At 42.5% G+C, this 22936-nt stretch overlaps 1 protein-coding gene across 4 annotated transcripts; it reads right to left on the bottom strand.

The window, feature by feature from the left end:
• Positions 1–626: 626 nt before the first annotated feature.
• Positions 627–22183, bottom strand: LOC101875529 (dynein light chain 1, axonemal). 4 transcript variants are annotated; one of them, XM_031044481.2, is made up of 10 exons: positions 21628–22183; positions 18623–18825; positions 17027–17209; positions 11703–11741; positions 9546–9655; positions 8827–8882; positions 6037–6092; positions 4689–4815; positions 4160–4284; positions 627–2341 (listed from the first exon to the last, which is right to left on the bottom strand). In XM_031044481.2, exons 1-10 carry the CDS (start codon positions 22160–22162, stop codon positions 2333–2335), a joined length of 1443 nt encoding a protein of 480 aa, XP_030900341.2. In that variant the 5' UTR covers positions 22163–22183; the 3' UTR covers positions 627–2332. The 4 variants fall into 4 exon arrangements, with proteins under 4 accessions (XP_030900341.2, XP_033917309.1, XP_030900342.2 ...); XM_034061418.1 differs by having other exon boundaries at positions 4144–4284; XM_031044482.2 differs by lacking the exon at positions 17027–17209 and having other exon boundaries at positions 4144–4284.
• Positions 22184–22936: the final 753 nt, after the last annotated feature.

The following is a 22936-nucleotide window of genomic DNA, read 5'->3' on the forward strand; positions in this document are numbered from 1 at the left end:
CCTGACCCAGGCTAGCCAAAGAGGTATTCCATACCATAGCACATCATACGCAGGAGGTAACCGGGAGAGACCCAGAAGGGCTGGAGCTCTGGGGGGATGGAGGGAGTGAGTTATGGGTCGGTGGCTGGTGAGGTGTTGTATTCTCTTCACTTGTTATTTGCTTTATCATTATTGTTTGTAGTAGTAGTAGCAGTAGTGATTTGTGTTATACCTTAGCTATTAAACCATTCTTATCTCAACCCATGGGGCCTACATTCTTTGGATTCTCCTTCCTAACCCTCCGGGAGCTGGGGGAGCAAGGGGGGGAGTGAGTGAACGAGCTGTGCGGACTTGGTTTAAACCACGACAGTGGCACTGTGAGGAATTCTGCAGTGATTCCCTGTACGTTTTTTTAATGGCATTACAGAAATCACTGCAGGAGGCCATTCCTGGCATTACTGAGAACAACTGCTAGAGAGTGTGGGGTTTTTTCTTTATATTGGAGATTTGAAATTAGGTTTCAGTGACACTGTCTGTGGAAGGGCAAAGTTTCTATTACAGAAGCTTATTAATGAGTCAGCCTTCTCTTGTCCAGGTTTAATGGAACTGATAGTATGTTGCTGTTAACAAAACTTAAAGTAATCTTGTACTGAAGAAAGTCTAGCCATTTATTTAACTTATTTGGATTTTTTCCCTGTATAGCAGTAGTACACTTTTCTCTTAGGACCTAAGAACAAAGTCTGACAAACAGCATCTTAGAAGATGGAAAAATACTTATGTCTCAGATGACAACAATCACAATATATCAGCATTTAAAAAGACTTAAGTTATTTTCTATTCTAAAATATAGAGGCAATAGAACAGCATTTACATACTCTCATACTACAAATACATTGCTCCCTGAGCAACTAGGAAAGTTTAATGAGAAAAAACTTCAATTTCTGAATGCTCTCTGCAAGCTGAACTATTTAATTACACAACAGCCAAACAGGTTTGTCTAAAATAATGTTATATTATTTTTAAACAAATTTCACAGAATAACATTTATAAACATGGGCCTATACAATTTAAAAACAGCAAGTTTAACAGCTTCATCATGCTACAAAATTACTGTATGCAAAATATAGCCCAAGGTGATGTTAGAAGTGCTCTCTTGCTTGAAAGGTTTTCTGGTCTACTTCTAGTGTAACCCAAGTCATTTGCTGGTTCCCAGGTCTCTTCTCATACTTCCTCAGCAGCTCTCAATATAATCACTGCATATGTAAGCTCTTTGAGGAGAGGTCAGTGTGCTACCAAACAGGTAAAAAACCCTAGCTATTTCCTATCACTAATTTAATTTTAGGGTCTTTCTCTAAAGAATAAAGTGGATGCTCATCCTCCATAATGTCCCTGGGAAAAGCAGCATTCCACATGGCTTGCAAGTTTTACATGGGTGTTCTTTTCATCAATGAAGAATAATGTGCTTACTACCTCATTGGATGTGGTGTGAGAGGGAAGAGCAGAGAGTGATACAGAAAGAGAAGCCTTTCACCATTTAACTCAGTCGCTCCCCACTGGTGTGAAGGCTAAGCTTCGTGTTAGCTTATACATGACATGGTGTAGCACCATCAATATGTGAATCAGTTGCTTTAATTCTACCACCTCTGTCATCCACCACGTCCAGTGTAGAACCTCTTTAAAATAAATAAACATTTAAGTTATACATGGCTTTCTAAGCAATGCAATTGAGTTCCAATGCAAGAAGCCCAATTCAGATCTTAAGGCCAGTAACAAGCAATCATCAGACCAACACTTCCTTGTGCATAGGTCCACAACTGCAGGGCCTGTTTGGTGTAACAGTGAAGGGGATGAAACGGAAAAATCGCATATTTAAAATACTGAGGGATTTCCATTGCAAAAGTAAACACAACAAACGCTGTCATGTGCCTCTAAACAGCAACGTTATTCTTTTGGCCTTGGTTTTTCCAATTATAATGTTGGCCAGCTGCACCTAACAAGCTAAAATAGTTCTATTACAACAACAAGCATCACTTATCAGGGATTAAAACCAGTTACGTGTTAGTTTAGGTAAAGGTCTCCTGCTAGCCAAACAGCAGATGAACTCGGCTCCACTGGTCTCTAAAGAAGGTGTCAAAAACTTGACAAAACTGGTGTGCCCACATTTTGGTAACTAACTCTTTGGATGAGAAACTGTAGAGATAAACTGGTCTTTTCAAAATTGCCCAAAGATTCTCTTCAAAACAAACATTTAATATAAAAAGTTCTATGTGCTGAGCTATCTGGAGTTACCTAAATAACTAAATACCCAAGAAGAAATGTCATCAGTTTGCTCCTTCTTCTTTTTCTTTAATAACTAGGACACCTAAGAGGGAAAAGAAAATTTGCAAAGATTTACAGATAGATTATGCATAAAAAGATTCAGTTAATACTGATACACCTGAAAGCTTATCTGGACTGCTGGAAAAAATCAGGCTGGCAGAAAGAGGATGTGAACTTCTGCATACCTGAACTGCTCTTAATGAGAAAAGCCTTCAACGAGTCTCCTGTTGAATGTTTTTCCAACTCTTCTCAGGTAACAGGGAATAAAAAAAGGTACTAAAGCAGGACCTGCACAGATCAGCCTAACTTGGTCTATGGGAGGTGCACCATGTCGGTTCAACTGCTATCAACCAACTAGCACATCACCCTTCTGTTGCTGGGCCCTTTGTGCTGCTACTTCCACAACATACTCCTTGCTGATACTAGACTAGGATGTCCAGATCACAGAATACAATTATATTAATGTGAATCCAAGAAGCAATATGGTCGCATCTCTTAGGGATAGCTTGGATATCATGTAAATAAAGCTGTGTTACACAGTACTGTTACAGTCTATATTCACCCCTTGAGTACTTAAAAAAATCTAACAGGAGCTAACAGAAGAGATGCCTTCCTGTTGAAAGAGACCTTCCATGCTTATTTTTGTCCAGAACATATTCAACCATTTCAAAGATGTTGAGGTCCCTTTATTAGTCATCTCACACATAGTACACAGGCATAGCAGGATCCTGGGACAGTGTAACAGCAAGAACTTTATGGCCCGTTGCAGCATTTCTGACATCTCTTGCTCAAGATTTTAGTTTTTGAGGTTTCCATTCTTAAATGTCATCCTCTTTTTTTGCATTGCATAGGAAATGTACGTGCTAATTCAGAGCTGTCCATGACTCCAGGCTGCAAGAATACTTCAGGAGCAAAGGGTCTAACCTTACACTAAGGAGGCTAGTCTTTGCACATACAGATATTTGCCCTATTCCATTGTTTCAGAATGTTTCCTAATACAACAGCAGACTACTGCAGGCCATCCTTCACAGAGGTACGCTTTTCTCACCAGTCTTCCACTTCCTAATACTTATTACTTCAGTTGATCTGACTTCCATTTCCCAGCTATTGCTCCCTGTAATGAGGCTGTCCCCTTTTCGTCATCCCCACACTTGTATATTCCCTGCTGCTGCTCTGACTCTGTATTAGTATTACTAGTCCTGCTCTCCTCTTTGTTGCTTTAGCAAACGGGATAACAGTGAAGTGCTAACATCTCCATGAACAGAAATTAACATACTCAAAACCTGATTTTAAAATCATATCACTTTTAGTCACAAATCAGGACGTGCTTTAATACATTTTCATATCAGTGACTTCAAAAGGAGAGCTCACAAATCGAGGCTTACTGCAGTGACAAGGGATATACTCAGGCATTTAGGCCCTTTGCACCAGAAGCAAAACAGAGTGCATCCCTGTCCATCCCCATTCCCCCATGTCACACTTTTGTTGGGAAAACTAAATCAAATTTGCTAAGAAAACTGTAACTCCATTTGGCAGATAAAAGTCTTGTGAACTTAACTTACTGCTAAATCTTTCAGATCCCTTTTAGCTATATGCTAAAACTATTTGACAGGCGCCCAACTTCGAGACCACTTGGATTTAACACTCCAAAATCCATCAAACATTCTTGGAAGATCCTGCAGGAAGGATCTGAGTAACAACCTCTGATTAATTCCAAAGAGAGAAGGGAGGAATATTAATTACATAGGCACACAGATGAATTTCTGAGGTTATGATTCATTTCCCTGTGGCTGTCTTTAAATGAAGCTACTAACTTACACCAATTGCTTCATGCCCCAAACTCACCATCCAGCTTTCGCACCTTGGGTACCCGTTTGGTTGCTTCTTCAATCCAACTGTTCTGATCAGAGAATTTCTGTTGTAGTGGATTGCCTACAAACACCAGGTCCTCTAGTAATGGCAGTTCTGCCAGTCTCACAAACTCTGCTGCAACCACAAAGGTGAAAATATTAACCAGGTTGTGGAACACAGAAAGTACACCTGCACCACACAGTCCTTTCAAGCTCAGTGCAAACATAAATAATGTGATACAACAGGAGAGAGATTGCTTGGGCTGGAACTGGTATCAGTTTAAAGAACAGGTTTGCATTTTAAGAGAAGTCCAAGAAAGATAATTTAAAGAACAGACTCCATTGGGCATAGAAGTGAAATTCAAGATGCTAACTATTTTTACTGTCTTGCATGAGTGGACATTTAGGGATTCTGTGCATGTCTGCAGGCTTATCAGAGAGACAAAGCCCTGCAACACACAGAACTACTTTCTACTTGGTGACTTAACTCATGCATTCACCATACTGCAAGAGAAGTAACAGAACAGAGGTGTGGCTTACCCCAGTCTTTCACCAAATTATTTGACATATAAAGAACCTTCAGCTTCTTCATTACATGGATACCCCTCAGTTTCTCAATGAAGTTGTATGAGATCCACAGCTCCTCTAAAGTCTCTCTAACTGCCTCCTGGGAAATGATAGGACTACTCAGGGAAGAATATTTTCCTTATTCTTCAGATTCTCTCTTCACCATCCCCCCCCCCCCCAGGTCACCACATGTGAGAAAATACTAAGATATATTGTTCCTCATTTACTTTTAAGTAGGTCCCTAATTATGCATGACAAATACTCATGGGAATTAAGAGCAAAGGATCTGAAATAGATTTAGGAGGACAGAAATCACAATATTAGAATAAGACAAGGAACAGCTGCCTGGATTAGTTTTTCTTAAGGTATAGGGGCAGAGGAGACAAATTTGGCTGCTGGTGCACTGCAAGTATACATGAAGTGATTACCATTGAACAACTGCTTTAGAAGGGGCTTTATACAATATGAGTGATTCATTTCAGGTGCGTGTATGTTTGTACCTGTTGGTTTCATAATTCTCTCAAAAGAGAGGGTTTTTTTAAACCAGCCATTACACATTGACTCTGCATTTCACACTTCAGAGATAGGGCATCTGTGAAGGTGGGAATAGCTTTGAAGAGAAACATTCTGTGGGAGAAACATACAGTATCTCTTGAGGGAGTAAATAATTTCTGTAGTCATTAAAAAAATGTTGATTGAAAAAAAATTTAAAAAGTTCTTCTGCCCTTAATTCAGTTGTAACAAAAATGATCCAGTATTTTCCTCAACAGTTTTTTCCCTACCTCGTAGATTTAGTCCTCCCACCATCTTTTCCCTGAAAGCCATATTGCTCCAGGTGCCAGTTAATATAAATAGGACTTTTGTCACGTGTGTGTTCATAGGACTGCCAATACTTGTAGTAAAGAAGCATAGCCTGAGTAACTTCAGCTAGAAAATTCCTCATGCAAAAAGTCTGCAGGAATTACTTTCATGTAAAGTCAGTGGATTCAGAGGGCTTTACAGATAAACAGCAGTTTTCCAATAAAAGTTGGGCTCATCTTTACCAAAGACAATTAAATCTCTCTTTCTAAAATCCTTTCATGCAGCAAATTAGCCCTGAAGAATCTTCAAACATTAGGAATGTTTGAACAAAAAAGAGAGAAAGACCAGCTGAAAATTCAGACGCAATGATATAAAACGGTGAACAGATCATAGAAAAGGAGAAAATAAATGGTTAGGCAACAATGTAAATTCAGCAGACATTTTTGAACATAGGGGAATTATCCCACTTTCTAGACAGCACTCCATCGTTACTGAAGAATTGATACTTAGAAGCGCATACCAATCCATTCAAGTTCTTTATGTTATTTCTTCCCAAAGACAGAATCCTCAAGTTTTCTGTAACAGATAAAAGGGTTTTGTTAATAAATATGAGGGCATTTTTAAATATAAGAAGATGACATATTTTACTTACAAACGAACTGCACTCTGAACAGCTTAAGAAAGAATGACATAACAGAAACAAAGCCTCCTGACCTATACAGATCATCAGGAGCAGATGCAGTGAACAGCTCAGGAACATGCTCACAGATACAAAGCTGCTCATGTGTAGGTTACTTAGTTGAAATTCAGTCCAGATAAATACTAAACAAAAATTATTATTTCGCCTTGCACCTGAACTCTAACTGCTAACTTGTTAGCTTTGATGCTACACAGTTCATACTCCTTCTTCTCCAGGCAAAAGTTATTCTAATCTTATTTTAAGGCAGCAGATTCAATTTCTATAATGAAGGCAGCATACAAAGCTACCTTAAGAGAAACCTGATGAGAGGCTTTTTAACTTGTTCTAGCACCCAGATAAAACTCCTTTCCAAGTGAGCTGTTCTTGCTGGGGTTTAGTGTAATACTAGTCTAACTCAAAGCTAACATAAAATAGCATCTTTTTGTATAGCTCATGTTCATTCTTCTCACAAGCTTTCTTGCAGCTGTAAATAAGCAAACTGAGTCACAGCATGCAGCTGGGTTAACTCTGGATCTATACCTTTCATTAATGTTTTAACACTTCTTTGTAACTGCATTAAGGATGAAATACTTCATAATCTTGTTTTGCTCTTGTATGCATGATTGAAAATGTGTGGTACAATGATTCATGACAAGCCTGATGAAAGTCTCAGCCAAGTAGCAACAGACAGTCCATACAGCACATGCAGTGGCTAGAGGCTACTACAGACAGAGATTCCAGGCTGATCTAGAACAGACAGTTGTATGTTCTGTCTCAAGAAAAGCAGAGATGAAAGCACACTTGATGAAACCACACCTGGCAAATATTCTAAAACAGGAAGATTAGTTGCCATTAAAAAGTTGATTCACAATAATCATTCTTTTTGGTTTGAAACACAGTAGCTTAATACATGACCATGCTCAAAAAATGAAGAATCATAATCAGTAAGTCTACTTTAATCAATTAGCCTACTATAGCTAATATTCTCCAGAATATATCCCTAAGGATCCCCATCCACAGGTGCTGGGAGATGGCCTTTTGTTCTAGCTAGCTATTCTCTCTGGAGCTCATATTTATAAACTATGTATTTGCACTAGCTTCTGAAATTTGTAAGAAATGAAAGGGCCCTTACAATTACAAAAATGAAAGATTACTTAAAAAGCCATGCCTTAAAATTGTTTCTAACTGCTGTCACTGGTTTTTATTACTCTTGTTCTGAGATATTTTATATTTTAAAGGAAGAAAGATCTCCCTCATGCAACATTTACACTCTCTAAAACACAGAACTAACACTTACTGCTTTTATCTGAAATACTATTATTCACATGTTATGGATACATAGGTGTGCAGATGCTGGAGAGGGACTCTTCATCAGGAATAGGACAAGGGGTAATGTTTAAACTTAAACAGGGGAAGTTCACCTTAGATATAAGGAAGAACCTCTTTACTGTGAGGGTGGTGAGGCACTGGCACAGGTTGCCCAAAGTGGTGGTAAATGCTCCATCCCTGGCAGTGTTCAAGCCTGGACAGAGCCTTGGGTGACATGGTCTACTGTAAGATGCCCCTGCTCCTGGCAGGGGGTGTTGGAAACAGATGATTTTAAGGTCCTTTCCAACTGTAACCATTCTATGATCCTATGATTATCTACTCAACATAATTACAATATCAGGTATACATAGCAATAGTAATTTTTTTCTGTCTGAAAACAGTGCAGACGCTTAAAAAGATTCCTCAGCTTCCTCTCTGCATTAAGCAAAGGCAATAATGCAATAACTAGTGGCTTGTTTTTCATGGCTCAGTGCTCCTTTCTTTGTCTTTCACTGAAGCCAAGAGACAGTATATATTCTATACCTTTAAAAGAGACGGACCATGTGGTTCTAGTTTGCTTGACTCAATAACTCAGCAAATTTCAAGGTTTCATAGCCAGCTGCCCAAGAAATAAAAGTGCAGTTCCATAGAACAGATGGCACATCCCTTTCAAGTATGAACAAAATCAAACCAAGTATATCTGATCCTCTGCAAAGTAGAATGACATTTTTCCATCCAGGCTTACAACACTGCAACCTCGTTCCAACCAATACCACAATTCCAGAGTTGTTGAACTGCAAACCACCTCTGTGATGAGCACACAAATTGGTCATTAAATCACTCTAGAACTGATGAGATGCTGAGCATCAAAAATAGCCCCACTGGAGGGTACAAAGGTGCTTTCTGAACAGATTTTGTTGTTGTCTGAACTTTAAAAAGTATTTAATCTAGAAAGTTATCAACCTAGGTTGTAAATAGGAAATTTGCCCTTTTCTGTGTTCTCTCAAGTGTGAAATCCACTCCTTTTTAATGGCTAATCAGATTTTTTTTTCTTCTGATTCTTAACTCTGTGAATCTAGTGGGTTCTCCCACAGTTGTATCACCTGCACAGTGAGACAACTGCCAAGGCTAGTTCAGGGATACATGCTTTAACACTTAACATGCATTCTCAAGTAAGACTGATAATTTTAAAGGTCACTTGTCATTTTCTAAGAGGAAGGAACAAAATAGGAGAGGTATAAAACTGGACACATATAACAAGTCATGGTGTATGTCCTATCCAAGCAATTAGAAAACAAACATAATCACTGGCTTGTCACTTACTTAGGTTGCTCAGGTTGCTGATTCTTTCAATGCAGTTTGTAGACAGCGAGAGTTTCCTTTAAAAGCAAGAATAATCAACTCACAATATACAAGGGATCGCTGTATCAAAAGAGTTCCACGTCCAAACACCACTGCATTAGAAATAATTGTCTATTCTTATCTCATTAGACGGTGAACTAACTAGATGTGTGAACAGATTCAAAATATCCCGAAACCATCAACACATTTGCAACTTTATTTCCAAGCTTCTGGGAAAGTAGTTACTTACAGGACATACTGGATTATCTGTGTGCCTAACCTTATCAGACGCATGGCTGTGTATTTCTGAACTGGCTCTAATCTCTTTTTGGAAGTCCTGCTGAAGTCTCCTTTCTTTCTGCATAAATTTCAGAATGAAACATCAATATGCCAGTTAGCTGATAGACTCCAAACATGAGCTGTAATTATGCTGATAAACAGTACGTGATGCTTCTGGAGACAAGTAACAATACAGAATCTACATTAACTTGTAGACAGGGATCTCTGAATTAAAAAAAAAGAACTTCTTTGTATGTGGAAAGACAAGCTCAGCTGAGGAAATAAAGGGGAGAGCTGCTGCTTTGAAGGCTACACTTAAATATAGTTAATACATATTTGCACAGTGAACATCAGAAAAAGTGGAAAATTCATAAAAAGGGAAGAGAATATTTCGTTTCCAGTTCGTTTTCAACTGATCTTACTCGCAGTTAACAAGCACGGAGAGAGATTCATCCATCCTCTCTACAGGAGGAATCTGAGCATACAGCTTCACCTCCTTTGCCTCTGAAGCCTTCTGGCCATTTTTTTCTTCCTAAAGAAGAGAGAATGTAAAGAAGAGGCTCAGTGCTACATGTAATTACTAAAAATTTACTGCAAAAGTAATTACTATAGAAGTAATGCCAATATAGTACTAAAAGATGTAACTGGAAAGAGAAAGCATTTTGAATACCATTTCCTGCTGGCATAGCATAAAAAGGGGAAGGCAGCTTCTTTTCAAGACATTAAAAGCACTTGCACATTACACATGTGTTTTTTGAAAGCTGTGTTATGCTGGAGCAATTTAATTAAGGGTCCTAAGCTGTAAAGAAATGCAGAATAGATAGAGATCTAAAACTGAGAATAATGGTACTTCCATGAAGACGGACACACAGGAGCCTTGGCAAGGGGTGATCTGTAGCACAGCTTCTTAAAAGCTTTGACAGAAAAATCACCCAGAAACTCAGAACTCAGACGTAACTCACAGCACAAACTGCATTTTGGGGAAGAACCTCAACAGAGTCACAGAGTTAAGAATCAGAAATAAAAAATATATTTCTATTTAGCCATTAAAGAATGGATTTCACACTTTGGAGAATACAGCAAAATACAGATTTCCTACTTACAACCTAGATTAATAACTTTCTGGACTAAATACTTTATAAAGTTCAGAGCTTCAGAAATAAAACACCATAACCAAATCTGGGTTTATTGAAAACTATAGTCTATTAAATCTTTCAAAATTCTGAAGCAATGGTAATTATTGACTCAACACTTGGAACAAGTATCTCCTGAGGTACTGTCACCAGTTTTGACAGCTGCCTCCCTGACAGCACAAAGGGAGCATTTTGTCCAGTGTCCAGTGGGAGGACTGGAGGTCCATTAACAAAGGAGAAATCTACCCGGCGCTTTCAAAACAAGGGCTCTTGTTTTCTCCACCACTTTTATGCAGCTACTGAAAAGCCAAAGCTGAGCTCTGGCCTGTTTTATATGGCTACTTTGCAATTAAATGCATTGTATCCCAGAAGTCTTTAAGAATCTCAGAGCACAAGAGAAGGTTTCGACAGCACTATTGTCTCTCTTATGCACCCAAAATATTTTGGGCAACTTAATGAAAAAAAAAAAAAGACATTAGCATGTCAGCTTGGCATTTACTTGTATTCCAGTTTCTATCCAAATCTCATGTGGTATCACTTCTACTCAAAATTAACCATTCAGTGAATAAGCATGTCAGCTATTTTGCTACAGTACAGTGCATGTGTTCAAATGAAATCACTTTATAAATGTGAAACTTCCCTTTTCTTTTCCAAGAACAACACTGTATCTATTTGCATTTATACTCAGTTTATACCAACAATGAATTCTTTTTTTTTCCTTAAAAACATGAAAGGGAGAGAGCTTCCAACACACTGTGGCCAGTGGTGAGCACTTGCAGGAGGAAACTTCATCCCGACTGCCACGTGCTTCTGGAAGAAAGGTCAGCTGAACAACCACAAAAAGGCACAGAAAACCCACAGACAGAACAGACATTTCTTTAAAAACATGCTAAGCTAAAGTTGCTTTGGTTTAAAGTTGCTCTGATGTAACTAACGTCAGCTTGACTGCAGTGCATAGGTAAACCCTTATGCCAAAGGGAAGAAAACCATCCGTAATGCAACACATCACCAGATCCAATTTTTCAAATGGCCTCAGAAAGGAAGTTTTAGACCCAACCCCAGTAACATCATCAGAAAATCAAATTCAGCACTTCATGTCTAACTGTAATAGAAACTCCCTGACACGGGTCTATTATCTCTAAGAGACATGTGACAGAGGAGCAAATGGAAAATAAATCTTTACCAGGAAACATGGAGTTGAAAAGGCAGAAAGAGTGAAGGGGGAAAAGAAAATTTTTAATACTGAGTTCACACCTCTAGTAATGTTAATGTCTGCAAGTTGTGGCATTCTAGTCCTTATGAGGAGAGCGGGAGTGAAGTCTGTGGGATATACAAACATAACTGAAAACCCCCTGAAATACTGAGGGTACTAAACAATGAGCTGAATAGTCAAACCCCATGCCACAGAGTACTGCAAAGCAGCTCGATACTGTTTCTACAACTTACCCATTTGGCTAGAGCTTCGCTGATAGTTGTTGCTTTCGCCTAAAAAGATGAAAAAGTAAATGAATATTCATTGCAAATTTTCAGTTGCCTTGTTCACTACTTCCTCTCCCTTCTCTCCCCATCCTGCTTGTCTATCCCCTCCCACCACTTCCCTGTATTACCTTCCTCCAGCTGGAGCTCCTCAGTGTCCCATAATTTTATTTTCTGGACTACTTGATAGCATTTTCAGAAGCAACCAATTGGTTTCATGCAAGGACATTATCTTACTGATTTCACTCTCTGCCCTGCCTGAAGCATGGGTTTGGGGTGCTGCTTGTTAGCTTTGATGGTGAAAGTCAATTCAATTCAATTCAATGGCATGAAAAGCTACTGCACTTAAAAATGTGGTCTAATGCTTTTAAACACCCACACTTTCTATTGCTGTGCATTAGCAACTTCCTGTCTGAAAGCAAATCTGTGGGTAGACAGAATGATACAGCCTCTCAAGATTCATCAAGGAAAATACAGTACTTCTTGCCAATAGTCAAGAGCAATCTGGATTGTTTATGTTTGTTCTTCTTCAATCATTTTGAGTCATATTAATGTGATGTGAAAACATGTATTTCTCAGGACATAGCTGCTGTAGAAGGCTTTTAAGGACTGACCCACTGACCAACTTTCTGTTATCACTATCTCCAACTTTTCTACCTCACAGCAGCCTCATTAAAACTACATAAGGATACCCAAAACAGTAGTATATCAAGAAACTCTGATATAACCTAAACATTAAACACATTCCAAGATGTCTTTTGGATTCAAAAGGTTTCAGAGACCAATCTCTCACAAAAACTGATCAACAGCCTCTTCTACAAACCCAGGAGGACTCTAGTTTGGGCATCCCTATTGTTCTTAAATATGGCACTACCACATGTGGATAGGAGCAGCTTTTCAAGTCATCAGAGATCAATGACTGTAAGAGTTAAAACCAACAAACTAACTTCCACCCAAAATCTTACAATCACTTCAGCCACAGAGCTTTAGTGCTGGTCACTCAATTCTAGACCACTGGGAACTCTGGACCCAGTGATAAAAGACAACAGTTGAGACAGCTGTGCTGATTAACAGGTACCAGTGTGCCAGCAAAACCAGCCTGCTTCCAGTAAATTGGGGTTTTTGGACAGTCACATCACAGCATTTTCCACAATTATGGTAGCCAACCGTTACTGCCTTCAGGTATATGATCTTGATCACTCACGTTGAAGACAGACCAGTGCCTGCTTCTGTTTCAAACTGGTGTCTAACGCCAGACTGGATTTTGTAGGCAATGATCCATGTGAGTACAAGGAGCGGCTTCTTCCCTTGACCTCTGCTGCCTTGTCTCTCCCGTTGGTCAGTGGGTTATGCGGAGAAAACGTACCAGGGATTTTGTTTGCTTTAAAGCATACTTAAAATGTCTGTAGATACCTCCTGTCAAGGGAGGTTACTTAAGAGAAACCTCCTTCCAAGAAGCCTATTTTGAGGGTTTCTCTACCTGCACACTGATCAGTCTCCTGCAGTTATTTAGACTAAAGTCATGTTACACGGTTTCCGTACGATGACACCGCAGACTCCCCGTACTTTGATCTATCCCTGAAATCCCCCGTTTCCATGCACAGTAACAGCGCAAGATTCCCCGCCTCAGCCACCGCCCCAAGCGCTGGATAACTCCTGGCCAGCTTATGCTGTGCCCGCTGCTCCGCGCCCGACACCTTCTCGGCAGAGCAGGGTCCCCGGAGGACTCTGCTCTGCGCTGCCACTCCGGTAGCACCGGGGCGGAGGCGCCGCCACAGCCGGCAGCGGGAGCTGCTCAGGGGCAGCCCTGAGGGGATGCCGCTCCCACCCGCCCCCTTCCGCCTCCCGCACCGGGGGAGCAGCTCAGCTCTCACTCCACACGCCGGAGCAGGAGCAGGAGCAGGAGCAGGCCCCGGCCCCAGCCCGGCCCGGCCGCCCCCCGCTAGCGCGGCACCGACAGAACCCACCTTCGCCATTGCTACCGTTACCGCGACGGTTGCTATGTAACACCCGCCTCCCGCGCATGCGCAGCGCCGCCGGCACCGCGAGGCGGAGGGGGCTAGCACGGAGGCAACCGCACCTGGCGACCATAGAGCTGCGCCGCCACACAGAGCGTCCTACCCCGGAAGTCCCGTAAAGGGGGTGGCCCGCGAGGCATTGTGGGACGTGTCTGGAGGGCGGGTGGAGGAACGGAACAAATGGTAGTCCCGCAGGAGCCCCCTGGCGGTGCCGGGCGGACACACCTCCTGCCCTCGGAGTACCCGGTAACACCGGCCCCCGTGGACAGAGCCCTGCCAGACCCTGTTCCTAGCCCACGGGCACCCAGCCCCTACCTCCTCCTGGCATCCCAGCCACTGCCTCCGGGAAACGCGACAGGAGCTGCACCGGGCGAGCAATGCAACACAACATAACGTGGCTTGGGCTAAGGCAGGCAGTAGGCACGCAGTTCAGCGTGTACACAACCTATGGAGGGTCTGCCGTGTAGCTCTGGTCTCCAGTGGCACTGTAAATATACAAAATACTAGTGCAAAAGGCCTTCTACAGGCCCTTCTGTGACTTACCTTGTCCAGGAGCGCCCTGACCCGTTCACAAAAGGATCTTCACAGTAAAATTACATCTTTTATTTTTCCTCCTTTGTTTAAAAAAATATCATTCAGCTTTCAAAACAAATGAACTATTCAGAAACAAAAATATAACATCAAATTCTTGCTTTTTTATATAGTGTTTTACTTCTCTTTCAAATTGCATATATCTGACAACATCTAACACTGAATTACTTTAAAGGCTTGTGCTTTAGAAACAAAGTCCAAGGACTTTCAAGCTACCTGGTTTTTGATTTATTAAAAACTTAATATTTACTTCCGGAACCTCCAGCTCACAATTGTTCATGGCAACGGATATGCTGAGGTAGGACTGCAGTGTGGAGTCACAGGTGGGTAACAAAACACAGTTGAGGGTGTGCTGTTCTTACCACAATAACACTGCTCTAACTACTTAAGATGCACCTTTTGAAGCAGACCAAACAAACAGAAACCATTGGACAACCCTTTCCTCTATGGCTGCAGCTTGAATAAAAGGCAGGATACTAACCATGGATGACACTAACACGCATGTCACAGCAGGCTGTGGTTCTTGACTTCCTGGGCTGCCAGTTTTAGTGGAGGTTCAAGCACCAGCCAGGACTCTGCAAACACCTCTTCAGCCAGTGAGGGAGTTTGGAGAGACTGGGCATGAAGGCATTTTGTGCGGAGTGAGCAGGATGGAGCTTCTCTTGTAAGAAGTGGATGAATTGTTCAATTGGCAGCGATGGTGTCTGGAGAACATGTGACTTCAATCAAATGATAAGGAGTAATAAGAGTTGCAGAAAGTTAATGAGACCTGAACAGCAGCATAATGACAGTTAACTGGAGAGAAAAGATCCCTGAGAGCAAAGCAGAACCGAGTACCATAGATGAAGGTTTTGTATCTTCCTGGATTCTACAAATCCCTTTCTTTTTGGATTTACACTTGTACCTAAGTAGTCATTTGGTTATTTCATATTTCAAAGCCTTTCTCAGATGAGGTTTTGTATCTTCCTCTCAAAATGGTTTGACAAAATGACCTTGAAAGGAGAAATTGTACTGACGGAGGCCCTCAATGTACTGACAACAGGCCTTCAATGCTGGCATCACTCCAGCGAGACCCCTGTGAGAGATCAACCCATTTAGGAGTAAGTTGCTTCTTTCTGCCTAAATGGTGGGGAAAAATCAGGCACTAGCCAAAAATTCATTAAGATTAAAAATCACACCCTCAGCAATCTCAGGCAGTCATGGAAAAGATATCCTGGGTTTGCTTTTTTTTTGGGGGGGGAGGAAGGGATGATGGGGACAGAGGAGTGTGTCAGTTTGTGGTTTTTAGTATTGTTAAGTTAATCATTGCCATAAGGTGATAGCTTTTTACAGTCAGTCTTAAATCTTCTATTAACTAGGTTTTCTGTCTCTCAACTCCACTTCCTTCCTAAGAACAACTGTCAGCATCCATTGACATCATTACTAATGAGTCCCACAAGTAATTAATCCCTAACTTAATGACAGGTGTTATTAGTTTGAAAGAAGCAATGAGGAGAGATTTAAGACCTGCATGCAGCATAACTAATTTAACCGTACTTTAACCTCTCCAACAGCATTTGAATACTGAGTGTCAAATGCCAGTCCAAGACATAAGAGGACCAGATGGCTAAATCCCTAATCCAAGACAGTGCTAGTGCTGCCATTCTCCCTGGATGACAGACGTTGTCTTTGTTGTCCCACACTAGAGTTTTTGTTAGAAACAGATAGTATCACCAGAAGACCACTACCTAAAGATCAAGATATACGAGCCTCCTTACAAATAGATATCCCCAGCTTCATGTATACAGGGAATATTTCCAAAGTGTATATGGTTGTAATGTGAGAGTTCTGGGCTAAGGTAACTTAAGATCAAAAGCCAGAATCATCCATCATTTTGATGTCAAAGTTTATCATTCATTGCTATCATTTCTGAGGTGTGATCCAGTCTGTAATTGCTGAGAGTGTAGGCTAGCTATTAAATTCTGAGTCATAAATACTGCGAGCAAAAAAGTACCTACTACTCTCTTCAGGAACTTGTTTCTTGACATCATGACCAATTCAGGATGTCCAATTTGTACTACAGTGCAGTCAATTTATCATTGTTTCACTTAACCTCTGCATACCCAGATAAAATAACTTAAACTAGCCCAAAGAAATCCCTTTCTTTTTTGATTTATGCTTGTAGCTAAGTAGTCATTTGGTTATTTCACATTTCAAAGCTTTTCTCGGTCAGTCCCTCCAATTCATCAGTCATTTTGTTGGCTCAAGCTCAGTCCTCTGCAGTTCTGCCGCAGTTTGCAGGTGGTTAAGTGTTCATCCCAAATGCAAGCGCAGAAACTCCTGAATCTTTCCCCAGGAGTGTTCCTGTGCATGGGCATGTGCCTTGCTCTCCCCACCCCCTAGAACAGGCACGCCCAGAACACGATCCATAGCTACCTGACAAAACGGAGTAGAAGGAGGATCAATTCGGTGACCAGCTCCCGGATAACTCAAGAGTTTAAAGTTTTCTTTTCCATGCTGGCGTAGACGCCCAATTGCCAGCTCAGCATATAAGGAGCTCTTCCACATACGATCATCTTCCCCTACCACTAAGAGAAAGTGACCTTCTGCTTTTTCAATGGGGATCGTGCAAGGAGAATTGGCAGGATTTGTTGGGTCATCCAGAGCTTCAAAAATGTCAAATACACCATTGTCAGAAACACTGACCTTATTCATATCAAAACGCAGCCCAGGCAGACTCATCTCACCATAATGGAGGTCTGCGATTGTGTTTGAACTACAGCCGGAGATACAGACCGCAGCCACTACTTCAGGCAGGAAGGTGATCATGGAGAGTGCTAATTCTGCCCCTTTCCCAGTCCCAATCACTCCAACTCCTGGTCCCTTCACCTTCAGATAAGATAGGGGGTGGGGAAGAGGGGAAGAAAGGAATAAAGGAAGTGTGAATTATAATGGGTTTAGCCATTAAATGCCTTTGGAGTTGTGTTATTAAAAAAATAATAAAAAAATAGGTTACTTATTGATGCGACCTGTTGGAAAGCTACAGCCTAAACCTTGGCTCCTCCCTCTGCTTAGTGTCTTGTTTTTCAGAGACAACAAGGGCTGGCAAATCCCATAAAACAACACAAACAGACACAAGAAATACCATCATTTGGACATCACCTAGTCCTAACTGCTTATTTTGAAGCTATTTTCTCTTTTTCCCAAAACAGGCAGCAGGAAAATCAAGCACAGTCTGTTGCTATACATGTCTCAGACAAAGTAACTTCACAAATGACATTTGAAGGATTAGAGAAGTAATTTTTAGTCTAGTCCTTTTCTAACACGGACAGTAAACTTGAAAACAACATCCCAAGCCATCAAATCCATTCCTTTGCTGGCTATTGAGCAGCTTTGTACCATCTTCTCTTAAACTAATTGTTTTAATTTTAAAAAATAATTAAATAATAATTCTCATCATGCTCCTGTTTAGATGCTATTCCAGCACTTCACAGAATCATAGAATAGTTAGGGTTGGAAAGCATCTTAAAACCATCAAGTTCCACCCTCCCTGCCATGGGCAGCGACACCTCACACAAAACCATGCCACCCAAGGCTTTGTCCAACCTGGCCTTGAACACTGCCAGGGATGGAGCATTCACAACCTCCATGGGCAACCCATTCCAGTGCCTCACCACCCTCACAGTAAAGAACTTCCTCCTTAGAGCCAATCTAAACTTCCCCTGTTTAAGTCTGAACCCATTACCCCTTGTCCTATCACTACAGTCCCTAATGAAGAGTCCCTCCTCAGCATCCCTGTAGGCCCCCTTCAGATACTGGAAGGCTGCTATGAGGTCTCCACGCAGCCTTCTCTTCTCCAGGCTGAACAGCCCCAACTTTCTCAGCCTATCTTTATACGAGAGGTGCTTCAGTCCCCTGATCATCCTCGTGGCCTCCTCTGGACTTGCTCTAACAGTTCCATGTCCTTTTTATGTTGAGGACACCAGAACTGTACAAAATACTCCAAGTGAGGTCTCACGAGAGCAGAGGAGAGTGGCAGGATCACTTTCTTCAACCTGCTGGTCACGCTGCTTTTGACTGTTCTAATGATCAGAAATCTAGCTTCTAGCATGAATTTATATCCAGCTTGTGTTAGTAGTCACTCTGCAGTCATCTGCATATCAACCTATGCAGGACCTACACTTTTTCCATTATTTGGCCTAAACCTTCCCAGGAGAAATTGACACTCCAAAAATACTACTGCCACCACTTGGGCATGACTGCTGAATCCTCCCTTGTCCTGAGGTGTCTCATTCCACTCACCTTGGGGTGACGCTGTAGGAATCTAGCTGCCTCCTCAAAGTACTCAAGCTGGAATTCTTTCATGACCTTCGGCAGATCTTCAAAGTCAAAATACGGCAGAGAAAGAGCAGCAAAGCCGCGGGTAGCCAGGAGACTGGATCTAAATTCAACCAAACCTCCTTCATCCCCATACATGTCGATCACTCCTGGAAAAGGGCCATCCCCTATATTAAAAAGAAGGGGTATAGAGGACAAGTTATCAAACAATACACTAAAAACCATCTGGTGAAGAGTGAACAATAAAATATGGATGGCTTAAGAGATTTTCTATTAATACTCATTACTTTTCCATTTGCAGAGCAGAGATAAGAGAACCAGTGCTGTATCCCACTTCAGCCTTTTTCAAACTATGAACAGGTTTTTACCTTCCTGTAAGAAATACATGAACAGTTAAACTTGTTTTTTTTTTTAAATGTGTTTTTCAGTGGTCTTAACCTACCTCCCTCAGAACAATCAGACCCTGAATCATCTCTTTTCCCCACAAAGAAGTCATACCTTGATTAGCAAAGTGCAAGCTCATTACTAACAAAGCAAGAGCACTGAGCCCTGGAAGTAAACCCTACAAAACTTACACAAACTCTGGAATAAAGTGCATTGAGCAAAGCACAGGAAAGAGACACCTGTTACTCTATGAAATCAACTGGGCTTAATATCTCTATCTCAACATCAGCACTGTAACATTTGGCAGCAGAACTGCTACTTCTGATGTGAAGAGAGTAAAACTGAGAGCTGTATTGGTATGGTTATGTGTGTATGACTGATACACAGATAAACATGTGCAGACATGTACAATCAGTCCCACAAACCTACAGAAACAATCAGAACCACAACTTGAAATGAACATGGTTTTGCAGCCAAGGTTGTGTTGTGATATTATCGTATGCCATGCCAGCAGATCTGGAGTTAAAAGGCTAAGGATACTACCTCTTGGAACTACAAAAGACCCCTGGCCACCAGATGTCACCACGGATGTGCACGGATCCAGCTTGCTACAATTTGCAGAAAAAGTACATGCTTGTGTGAGAATGCATTAACTTTGGCATTGCCTATGTGCAACAAAGGCAAGATCTCTGGCTTTTCAAGGTGCTTAAGAAAAGGAAGTTTTGGACAAGACATACTAGATGGTGGAAATCTCCTAACTTAAAGCATTTGGAAGTCAGAGAAGGACTTAAACATGCTTTTGGGCTCTTTTTCTTTCTGATCTGTAACTTTCCACAAAAGTTCAATATTCTACTTGAGAGAAAACATGCCTGGATAAATTTATCATAATGCCATGATCAGCAGTAACCTTTAGTTAACAACAGTCAGCCTAGATGGCTAGGAAAAAAAAGTCTGCATTCATTTATCATCTCTACCTGGAAAGCTTTCTAGCAAGCATGTGACTGGAACAGAGTCAAGCATGAATGTACTTCTCTCTCATGAAGACAACCTTTAACTTGCACAAGAATCCTGGACTGCCTTCCTGAGTGCCCTCACATTCCAAGCATACAGTTTCTGCATAGCTCATCAAAAGAAGGAATAAATGGGCTAGTCACCTTTACTATTGCTTAAAAACAAAACCTTTGTGTAACTCTTACGTCTGAATTGAGAAACCTCTTTCATATCAAAAGTACAGTATAAGCCCTCTTATGTCATCTCACTTTTACTAAATTCTGGTTCACATTTAACATTCCTATCTGAGTAATATTAACATTTTCCCATTCCAGGAGCAAATAAAGTTGTGGTAGCAACGCTGTAACTGGATCCTCCATCAAGAAGTCTTTGCCAGTATCACTTAAGCAATGATTCCAGATTTTGCCATGCTATTGCAACACTACACTTTCTGAAGGGAAAAATGCAGTTCCATCTTTCAGATCTCTGGATTCCCACTGAGCTCAGCAGAAATCCAGCTCACCTTCTAAGGGAGGATATATCAAAACAACCACGTCTCGGTGATGAAAAGCCCAGCATGCACATTAAACAACTGAACCAAAATTCAAAGTTCAATCTCTGTTGTTGCCTTTTTTTTCCCCTCTTCAGTGGACTTTGGATCCTTATCTAAATGGATAAAAAGATTATTGGTTTGGAGATAATTCCTTAATACTTAAATCCCTAATAACTGTAGTGATATTCACAGGATTTGCTTAACCAAGCTGCTACAAATTAGAGGCAATAGTGAGGGCAGTTCTAGTAGCATGACATTCAGGGAAATACAAGAAATCATGGCTTATGCGTACACACACCATCATCAATATAAAGTTTCATTTTCCAGCAGCACTACCAGTCCATCAGAATATCACACCTCATAAAGCACAACCATCCCACAAGCAGAACAGGTAGAACTTGCTCAGAAATCTATTTTGCCTTTATAGCACACTACAACTGAAGTACTGAAGTAGCTCAACTATTAACTTAGCTTTGGCTCTGGTGTAACAGAGGAATACTTGTATTTTCCTGAATCTCCTCCACTGCTCTGCTTACTGGCATGTGTTTCACATGGAAGAAAAAAGCCTTTTCAATTTGATCGTGCTCAGGGTAAAATCCTTGGGAGATTTTGCACAGGCTCACACAATGAAGTGTATTAGCTTTTTTCAGTGTTATAGATTTGGCAAGTCCAGAGCAAACACCAAGCCTATAGAAAAAACATAGGCCAAGCGCAGCTATATTGTACACTCACAATCCCTGTTCACTCATTTAGCCTCTGTCCCATAAGAGCCATCTGCCCGTGCCTGCTCTGCTCAGTGCTGACGGTAAGGACCAGGCAGTGTGGCCGTACAAAAGCCGGGCCGCGTCCCGAGAAGCATTCGGAAACGTCTCCGTCAGATTTCAAGGAAAAAACCCCTGTCTGCAGGGTGGCGTTCAGATCTCTTATGGATTTCCCGGGTGATACCCTTTGCATCTGTTTCTTTTAAAGACTTTCCTTGCTCTGGCCAGAGACAGCAGGGGCCCGCCAGCCGCAGGACGAAGGTCTCCGGCCGGGCACTCACCCGGCGGCAGGAAGAGAGAGCCCCTTACTCTTCCCTCCTTCAGCCGGATCCTCCGCACGCCGGGGGCCGTAAACCACCTCTCCACCTCGGCCTTGGCCACCACGGGCCCGGGGAAGGCGCCGGGCTGGCTATGGCCCTGGTGCACCAGCATCTCCACCTTTATCGGGGTGCCGGTGCTGCGGGGAACGAGCCGCTGGTAAGGCCTCTCCATACCGGCGGGGGCGAGGCTCCAGAAGAGCCCCATGGGCTCCACGCCGGTGTAGTCCCCGCCCTGCGAGGCGTCCGTGCCCAGGTGCAGCTCGCCGCGGCCGTCCGCCCGATAGTGCGCGCACGACTGGAAGAGGCATCCGCGCTCATCCGCTGCCACCGCCCGCAGGGTCACCGGCTGCCCCGGGCCCAGCCCCGCCACCCGCGTCTCCACCCGCTCGTCTGCCAACGCGGCGGCGGGGGACACGGCCACGCTCACGGCCGGTCGCCGAGGAGCGCGGAACAGAACCCGTGCCGGGGCCGACGCGACAGCGACAGCTCTCCACATGATGGCGGCAGGTAGGCGGCAGCCCTGCGCCAACGGCACAAACGGTAGCGCTGCCGCCGCCCCGCCCAGACAGCCTCAATCGATAGCAGAGTCCCCGGTTCTCCCGCATGGACAGAGTGGGGCCGGGAGAGGCCGATCGCAGCCGCGGCCGTTCCCGTCCCCCGGAGCCTCCCCCAGTCCGTCCTGGGCAGCTAGCCGTTGGCTAACGTTTGATTTTAATCCGTTACAGTAAAGGGAACGCAAACCGCATAAACACACCTGCAGAATTCACCTCAACACGAACAGCCCGGACCACATCCACCTGCCTCGGCACTGATGCACTGAAACCTGACTTGTATCCAACAACGCAGCGCACCAGCACCCCACGAGCGACATTCAGTGCTTCTCACTTCAGACTCGCACTTCGGTGCCAGGAGTTATGGGATATCCCCAGGCAGGAATTGGGAAGCGTTCGGCTGATTCTTCAGGGAATGTGGCATGTGTGTCCTGGCAGGACGGAGACACGATGCAGGGCCACAAACCTGCCTGCATGGCGCTACTCCATGGCAAAGCAAAGCTGCCTCATGGAGCTACCATGCCTGCTTCACGGACTTGCTATATCTATCAGCGTTTACAAGCAGGCAGCTGTGGAGCCATAAAGGGAATGTACAGGCAGGGAGAAACTGAATATTTCTTATATTCAACCACTGCCTTTGAGTCCCCTATTAAGAAGCTAAAATGGGGTAGCAGACTCCACATCAGCTCTCTCCTGTTTGTCTAGTATGCTTGGTGTCT

The sequence above is a fragment of the Melopsittacus undulatus genome, chromosome 4 (assembly GCF_012275295.1).
Source record: "Melopsittacus undulatus isolate bMelUnd1 chromosome 4, bMelUnd1.mat.Z, whole genome shotgun sequence".
Lineage (NCBI taxonomy): Eukaryota > Metazoa > Chordata > Aves > Psittaciformes > Psittaculidae > Melopsittacus > Melopsittacus undulatus.

What these genes read in the sequence shown, in the direction of transcription:
- LOC101875529 (XM_034061418.1), bottom strand. Translation starts at nt 22,162, where the DNA reads ATGTGGAGAGCTGTCGCTGTCGCGTCGGCCCCGGCACGGGTTCTGTTC. An exon ending in TGCGTTTTGATATGAATAAG is followed by an intron (nt 11,742 to 17,026) that starts GTCAGTGTTTCT and finishes TCATCTTTTTAG; the next exon opens with GCGAAAGCAACAACTATCAG. An exon ending in TCCGTGCTTGTTAACTGCGA is followed by an intron (nt 8,883 to 9,545) that starts GTAAGATCAGTT and finishes TTGCTTTTAAAG; the next exon opens with GAAACTCTCGCTGTCTACAA.